The sequence below is a fragment of the Gossypium hirsutum genome, chromosome A10 (assembly GCF_007990345.1).
Source record: "Gossypium hirsutum isolate 1008001.06 chromosome A10, Gossypium_hirsutum_v2.1, whole genome shotgun sequence".
Taxonomy (NCBI): domain Eukaryota; kingdom Viridiplantae; phylum Streptophyta; class Magnoliopsida; order Malvales; family Malvaceae; genus Gossypium; species Gossypium hirsutum.
Window position 1 is genome coordinate 14,585,402 of NC_053433.1, and position 9,196 is coordinate 14,594,597.

At 26.9% G+C, this 9,196-nt stretch overlaps 1 protein-coding gene across 1 annotated transcript; it reads right to left on the minus strand.

Annotated features, from left to right (window-relative positions):
* Positions 1 to 320: 320 nt before the first annotated feature.
* LOC107896125 (transcription factor HEC3) lies at positions 321 to 2,386 on the minus strand. The gene has a single exon (XM_016821258.2). It carries the CDS (start codon positions 1,816 to 1,818, stop codon positions 1,147 to 1,149), a length of 672 nt encoding a protein of 223 aa, XP_016676747.1. The 5' UTR covers positions 1,819 to 2,386; the 3' UTR covers positions 321 to 1,146.
* Positions 2,387 to 9,196: the final 6,810 nt, after the last annotated feature.

Genomic DNA, 9,196 nt, shown 5'->3' on the forward strand with positions numbered 1-9,196 from the left:
ATTTTCAAATCTAAAAATTTGAGGGACTAAATTTCTTGAAAATTAAATTCCTAGAAGTATAAGTTAATGGAAGAACTATTATCACTGCAAGAACAATGTTACTACATTTTCTTTTTCAAACTGCAATTTTTTATGTAAAGAAAAATACATTACACTTAACTTATAAAATGGGAACCAACTCCATGTATAAGTAAATAACAGCAGATGGAGTTGTAGAATGAATAGTTAGGGTTTGTGAGAGAATGTGTGTCAGATAATGCCACATTTTTGTACTAGTGTATACAAAGTTATAATGAAATATAAAAAAAAATCAATGTATCTAACATAAAATATACATATACTCCTTCATTAGCAAAAGGTATAATATATAATAAAAAAACATAAAAAAATGTGTATCCAAATGAAACCCCGTTTTCACTAAATCTCAAATGTTAGGTGTGTTGAATTTGTAAAAATCTAGGGTTTAGGTGAACAAGATGTACTGTGTATTGTCCATGGTTTACATAAGAATGAATCATCTTTTACATAAAACATTTCTGAAATATAAATTTGCTTTAGATAAGTTGGGCATAGAAGTGGGGAGCCACAAGAGCCCAAAATAAGAATAAAAGAAATATATGTATATTATATGCAGAAAGAGAAGGGAAAGAACAATGATTTCAAAAGCATTCTCACGTCACAGTTTTATTCCGGGAAAGAGAGTCGGCCAAGCAAACTAATTTCCGGCCAAATTTAGACACTTCAATTGCCTTGTTATTATATAATTTATATATGGCTCTGCGTAACTCAAGCTAACCGTTATGATTATTCGACCCTTCAGTCAACAGAATCCTAACAAACCCTTTCTTTTTCCCCACACTCCATCGCTCTCTCTAATACCTTGCATTATTATTATTATTATTATTATTATTATTATTATTATATTTTTGTATTTACGGATATTAGGCATTGAACCTCGAATTGGTTGCACAGGGGGATGATAAGACCTAACCTAACTAGGTTAAGCTTCAGGTTCTATAATCTTAATATATATATACACACCCTCTTTAATAGTCTTCACTAATAATATTATCATTAATACAGAAATTACATGTTGATTAGTTCAGGAATATAGCTAAGCCATTAATCACTAAATTTACCTCATGATTAAAGCACAAGGGGTTTTCCCCCGTTGGCATCAAAAGTGAATCCATGGCCTGTTTGTGTCTCCGAGGTGGAACCCAGAGGTTTATTTGGTGCAACTTGCCACTCCACAGGGTATGGTGGTGGTGGTGGTGGCGGCTGCTGGTTAGCATTGGATCTTTGCAACTCCAGAATCTGCCGCTTCAAGAACTTGACATATCGGATAGCTTCGTCCAGCATTGATGCAGTGTCCATCTTAGTGCCTCCCGGGACAAGTCTTTTAAGAATTCTGATCTTTTCGCTTATCCTCTCGCGCCTGTGACGAGCCGCCACGCTCTGGGGATCGTCGCTGATCCGCACGTTGCGTCTCTTGGGCTTCCGAATGGTGGAAGGGTCGATGTCGACGGGCTGCATCGCGGCGATCTTGTACAACATCTCTTTCATGGCGCTTAACTCTTCTTCTGGTTCTTCCCCCTCTTCAACAAGGTGACCTAGTTGGTCGTTGTGATGAGTTGAGTAAACAGGTGTTGCACTAGGTAGGTGGGTGGGAGTAGTTGAGGTGGAGAAAGGGGTTTGAAGAGGGAAGCTCGGCCAAATAGGGTTCAAAGGGAGTTGGTCATGGAGGATATGGTCATCCATGGGGATTTCAAGATTCCAAGTGTGGGTTTGGAGCTTTAATGCTGGATTGATATCCATCAAAGTGAGTGAGAGAAACAGCTTTTGGGGTTTTTCTTTTCGGTGGTGAAAGAGAGAGAAAGTGTCCTCAATGGCTTGTGGAAGTGGTTTGCACTTATTATATTAACACATTAAAGGGTTGCCTTTATTTCTATAAAAGAGCCAATGCTAAAGGGTTTGGTTATTGGCAAAAGAAAACACTTCTTTGGTGTTTCTGTAGCTTTAAGAAGCTTGGATGACCCATAAGTCATAACTAAAGTGTTGGGAAACTGAGAAAGCATGGCATGGGGGTATATGAATAATTAATATGTCAATATATATGATACAACAACATGCAATACATAATATTAAAAACTAGAAAATTCTTTGGGAAAAGAGATTGGCTAGAATTTTTGGATGTATTCTTAGTTGGATCAAATGATGATGAAGAAGAAGGGGGTACTTGAGATTTTTCTTTTCTTTTTCTCACAACTACACGTCTAGCTAGAATCAAACAATTGAAATTGCATGAACCTACCTAGTGAAGCTAGCAGCAGGCTTTGCCAGATTTCATTCTGTTTCTTTTTCCATCTTTTACGTCAGACCAATCCATGTCAAGCACTGAAATTTTAGGGGTTTTATTGATTAGGTGTTTGGTTTTTGGATATATAACTTTTCTATGGTTTTGTGAAGAGTTCCATTAGTTACGTGTACCATGCATTAGTTTTACCATTAACCTTGTGTCATTCACACGTATTCATTGATTTATATTCTCACAATGAATCATTTCTTAGCCCTAACCCTACTCCATTACCCTTTTCGACTCTTTCGATACGGCTAATATATGTGTTAAAAAGCATGTAATTATCAAATATCAATGATAAGGGGACCATTTATATTCATATTCATTTTGCTTTCTCTTCACATTATGATGCATTTCTTTTTCATTTTTGGTGCATTTGGCGAAACTTGATCACTGATATTTCTGGGATCAGCCAACAGCTTTTATTACATTAGTAGACTTAAGCACTGGGGATTTATTTATTTATTGTACAAAGTAAGGGTGTTAACCACTACTCAACAAAAGTTAAAAATGTTTTTTTTTATGTCAATATTGTTGTTCTTCAACATTATTTTTTTCGAGTTTATAATTGTCTCTCCCAATAATGTCGTCTTCAGGATTCAAACATGAGTTCTCTCTGAGAGGGCAATGTACCTTACCACTCCACCCAGCACTTATAAGTAATTTACATTTATTCAATTAAATAAAATAAATTTGAATTTAATTAAAATTTATTAAAATTATTATTTATGTAATTTTTAAGTTGTAAAAATATTAATATATTGTAGTTTCTAATAATGACATTAAATCTTATGCTGATATATCTATACTAATAATAACGGTATTGATTGAGTTTGTCTCACAAATTAATTGGATATCATCTCAAATTTTCACAAACTAATTTTTTCTATAAGCAAAAAAATATCACTATCCAATCTAATACTTATATTTAAGTATTTTACTAAGTTTGTGTCACCCTTAATCGGGTCACCAATTTAGTTATGAAATTACAGAAATACCTATTCTTTTAAATTATAATTAATATTATTATATAATGCTTTTATCTTTTTATACTTTTATATCATATTTAAATAAAAAATTACAAATTACAAATCCAAAGATCGAATACATGTTTAATAATATCAAAACACAAGTTCTTTATCACTCTACTTATATTCATCATTAAATAAAATTTAAAAGAAAATATTTTTAACATAAAATATTGTGGGTGTGACAAAATCTAGTATGGATAATATCTTTGAATAAAAAGTCAACCTTTAAAAAAAAGGAATAAATTTAGTACACTACCAGTAAATAATTTAAATTATACAAACAAAGTCAGGAGTTGACAATTTTCATATAGTGGATATTAAAAAAATAAATATTTAAAAAAAGGGAAATTATTTAGTACAAGTCAGTTGAGTTTTTAGAGTCCATAAGTAAAATTAAGTGATTGACAATTATCCTATAGAGTATAGTAAATTATTAGAAATATATAATTAAAAAAGAAAAGACACATAGCAAAATTTTAAAACTGTTTATAGAATAAATAAAAATACACTCCTTGTACTAAATACTAACCCTTAAAAAAAATCATAATAATTTTTTAAAATCACTTATAAAAAAATACTAAATAAAAAACCCCTAACTTCCCACTTCCGTCTTCCACTAAAAAGATCACAAATAATTTGTGGCACCCACGTGTAGAATATAAGAAAAAACAATTTTCTTTAAAAAAATTAATTTACTTTTCAAAATCTAATCAATTTAGAAAATTATTTTAAATTAACTTAGTTTTTTAGGTTGATGAATTCTAGTTTTACATCACGAATGTGTGAATTGGTGTTTGAAAATTTTAAAGAAAAGAGTTGAAAGAAAATAAAACAAAAAGATATAATAATTTATAATGATTTGACTTTAAATATTTACTTTTATTACTTTAACTTACCGTAATTAAGGATTTTCTTCAATTTACTTATTAGTACATTTTAAAGACAGAGTATAACATCTACCCAATCTTAAATATAAGTAGACACTTGAAAGGATGGAAAGAAAATAAACCCCAAATGAAATATTTGGATTTTTACTTTTTTAAACTTTGTAAGTTTGTTTCTTTGTCTCCATATGAGTATCTTCGAGTCATATTTATACTCATTGATTTTAAAATGTTTATAGTTATAGGAATGAGTTTTTAGTCGTTGGGAACATTAATTTCACATATTAATATTGTCTACAAATTTATGTCTCAACGCATCGCTTTAAAAAAAAACCGTTAAAAGTAGTATGTCTCAAGATATCAAGAGCATGTCTCGAAACGTTTCAGCATTGAAGCAAAACTTTTAACTTTGAATTTCTATCTTCTGACATATATCGTTATTGGAAATCTACAATATTTTAGCTTAAAAATATTTTTAAAGGATTGGAGATTACTCAACAGCTTCTGTAAACTGCAAAAGGAATATAGAAATTTATTTTTAAGTTTGAAAATAAATTTATATGTGATGAAAATAATTTTTGTAAATTTTAATTAAGAAAGTTTTAAAATTTATTTTATTATATCAGAATATCTAAAAATCAAAACTAAAATGAACATACATAAACTCCTTTTATGTATATAAATAGCCAACCGATTATGAATATAAATCAAATTGAACATGCGGATCAGCAATTGGCGTCAAAAGTTCTACAGTAACTAATATGAATCTTACTTTTACATATATTATATTATATCATAAGATCTAAGATGAATGTTGATGTAGATAGTTTAAAATAACAACATTTGGTATTCTATCATCAAAACTATTTTTAATTTTTATTAAAATTTATTTTTCGTTACAATTATACACGTCTTTCCTTATTTTAATATTAAAATTTCTTTATTTTTGTCAATATATATAATCTCACCAATAAAAGCAGGGTATAAGAGCATTTTAAGAAAATTTAAATGGTGATGTGAGTTATTAGTTGCATGTTACGTCAACATGTTTGACAATTATAAAAAGTGGAATCATTTTATAAATTTAAGTTATAAATAATAAAGATTTTCGATAATATTTATCACTCTTTAATATTTGGTTTAATTATTAAGTTGTTTTTGTTTTTTCACTTAATTTTAAAAATATTCATTTTAATTACTAAAATTATTAAAATTTAATATTTTAATCATTCTTTCATTAATTCACTAACAGAATATTGGTGTGGCCTTCTTTTATTAGCATGCTAACAAATTTATCTCCCAATATTTACAGGTTCTATCAATGTGGTTCTAGTTCTAAAATATTCAATAAATTTAACCCCTAACTTTACACTTTATACCAATTTAGTCTTAACTTTTTAAATTAAAAGTTTTTAAAAACTTTTAAAATAAAAGAAATATTTAAATGTTCATTTTCGATAAAAAAACACATAAGATTTTATAAAAAAATATTTATAAATAGATGAATATATAATTTTTTTCATTTTGACATTTCTTTATTAAAATAACAATTTTATAAATAAAATAATTTATGGGAAAAGAATCCTTAAGAAGAGACATTTTTCCTTCTTATTTTTTTTCAACATTAATGATAATTATATTCATATTGGGTCAAAAACTACAACTTAAGGTCGCAAACTATAAAAGTCTAACTCTTTATGTTGTTACTTATAATGAGTTTGTCACGTTGGAGGTTATCTTTGAGGGCGGGTATGATTGAGTATATATGTATATAGGTGAGGATAAGGTCTTGGAGATTTGGTAGGTGAAAGGCTATGTTGACATCTTCATAATCAATTCCTAGTCCGATGGCATAACAATGAAAAATATAGAAATTGAGGAGTTCAAAATAAGGGTAATTAGTGTTGGTGGTTGTGGGCGAAGGTGGTGTCCGTCACTCAAAAAATTTGGCGAAGACTAAAATATAAGGCCAAACATATAATAAATAAATTATTATTTATAAAATAAAACTAAAAGAAATGGAAAAGTTTGAATTTGCTCAAGTCTTGTGGATTTTATAAAGAAATTTATTTTATTTTAAAAATATTATTTTAATGAATAAATTTCATGTTAGAAAAAAAGAGAAAATTGAGTATTCATTTATTGATACTTTTTTATATATTTTTAATAATTTTACATGTATTTTTTATCAAAAAATGAACTTTTAAATAATTTTTTATTTTTAAATTTTTAAATTTGAACTTTTAAAAATCTAGACTAAATTGGCATAATGTATAAATTTAAGTGTTAAATTTGTTGATTTTTTTAGAATCAGGACCAAACTGGTAGAATTTGTAAAATTGGAAGCCTAAATTTATTATTATGGCAATAAAAATGCCACGTCAATATCCATTAGTAATTTAACCGATGAGTGACCAAAATATTAAATTCCAAAAACGTTAGTGACTAAAATAGAATTTTGAACCTAAGTGAACAAAACAAAAACATGCTAATAATTGAGTGACTATTTATATAGTTTACCTTTTAGCATATTACCATAATTAAACTTTTTTTTCATTCAATATACGGTAACTAGTTTGCATACCTGTGTGGTGCACTAGCCAATTGTATTTATTTATTAAAATGCATTTATTTATTTTTATAATCTATTTAATTTTTTTTATAATATTTCACTAATAGTTTGATCACGAAATTAAACCATTCTAATGTGTTAGCCTGTAATAGGTGACAAATGTATTAGAACTGATTTAGGACTAATTGTTACTAATATTATTCCAAAATTCTATATATGATATAATATGTGTATGTATGCTATCATATATATGATAAATAAATAAAATAAGATTACTTGTTTTTTCTTGTTTCTTACTCAATGAATTCGATAAAAAATAAATGTTATATTTATATTTGATTTCTAGATCAATTTAAATTAAATTATTATATGATATAAATTGTGATTAATAGTGAGATATATAATATGGTAATTATATTAAATTGAATATTATATCATGTGATTAAATAAAATTAAAATGTTATATATGTAATTAAATTAAGTTAAAAATGGTCTAATAATTATAGTTTAATAGTTAAGAAAATATTTTGAAACTCAAAAAACTATCCCAAAACTCAAAGTTTTCTTACATGCTTCTATACCTTTTTATTTTATTTTATAATATATATATATATGATTATAGCATGCAATTATATTATTTTGTGATTTGTGATAAGATTTTTGATTTAAATTTTAATTATAATTTAATGCATGATATTTAGAGTTGTTAATTATTTAAAAGTTTATTATTATTAGTATTATCAGGGTAAACTATACATATAGTCACTTAATTATAAAAATTTTCATTTAAGCACTTAAAATAAAAAAATTGTAATTTAAGCACCCACGTAATAGTTCGGTTATTTTGCTCACCCTCATTAAAATCACAAATGACAAGATGACATGACAGTTAAAAAGTCAATATAATAACAAATTTAGCCCTCAATTTTTACATATTATATCGGTTTAGTCATAATTTTTAAAAAATTAACCTTCAAATTTTACAAATATTCTCAATTTGATCTTAATTCTAAAAAATAAAAAAATAAAAAACACTTAACTATTTTCAAAAAAATATAATAATAAAATCTAAAAAAATATATAAAAATAAAAAATAATTGTTGAAAAAATATATAACAACACAAAAATATTTTTCAAAAAATTAATAATAAATTTAAATTTTATATTAATATTAATATTAAATAAAATAAAAAACCCTCCCACCCCACCCCATCTCGTCTCTCCCCTCCTCACCGTCCATGTCCCCTATAAATTAAAAATAGAAACAGCTTCAGCAGCAGAACTTCAAACACTACTACTCCAAAATCCAAACGACAAATACTTTAACCCTGCATCAAAATCGGAAACTCAAGGGAACCCCTTTAGTTTGTGGCAATATATCAGAACTGGCCTAAAAACAAAGTCTGTTTCTAAATTTAAACGAAAACCTATTTTACTTTTACCCTCGCACAAGAAACACACACCAAGGTGAAGTCCTCAACCCAGCTCTCTCAGAAGGACAATTAATCCAAATGTAGCCTCTTCTTCAACATGTAAATCACAGAAAACCCAAATGTAGATGGTTTCTGTAATTTCGAAGAAACATAAATATTGCAATGGTTTCATGTTTTATGTCTTCCCATTTTTCCTTTGAAATAAAAGCATTGGACTATGTGCATGTATCTAATGTTGCTTTTATTGCAGAAACTTTCTTGAAAGCATCGAAGGAGGGGGGAGGGGGAGGAGGGGTGGGGATGATTTTTATTTTATTTAATCAATATTAATATAATTTAAATTTAAATATTTTTAATTTTATTGTTACATATTTTTTGAAAATATTTATATATTTCTTTGAATTTTTTAGAACTAGGATAAAATTGAGAACATTTATAAATTTTAAGGATGAATTTTTTGAAATTATGACTAAAACGATAATAAGTAAAAGTTGAGGCCTAATTTGTTATTACACCGATTTTTAAACTGTCACGTCAGTTTATCTTTTGTGATTTTAATGGGAGTGACCGAAATGATTAAAATATGTAATATGATGCTTAAATTATAAACTTTTATTTTAGTTGCCTAAAATAAAAAAAAATTTTATAATTAGGTGGCTATCTATGTAATTTACTTATTATTATTATTATTATTATTATTAATGTCAAGAAAAATATATTTAAAAAATTAGACTTGCTTTGAATATAATTAAAAAATAAAGTATTTTAAAATTCATTTTGATTTTAAACAACATTTAAGTTTTTAAAACACTATAAATCAATCAAAATCTTAATTAAAGATATGGGGGGTATTAAAAAAATTTTAAAGGATGGGGTCTAAAACATTATAAATTATTAGGGTATATTTGTTGTTTTCA

Bases quoted from the DNA above. Each gene is read 5' to 3' on its own strand.
- LOC107896125 (XM_016821258.2), bottom strand. From the start codon at position 1,818: ATGGATATCAATCCAGCATTAAAGCTCCAAACCCACACTTGGAATCTT.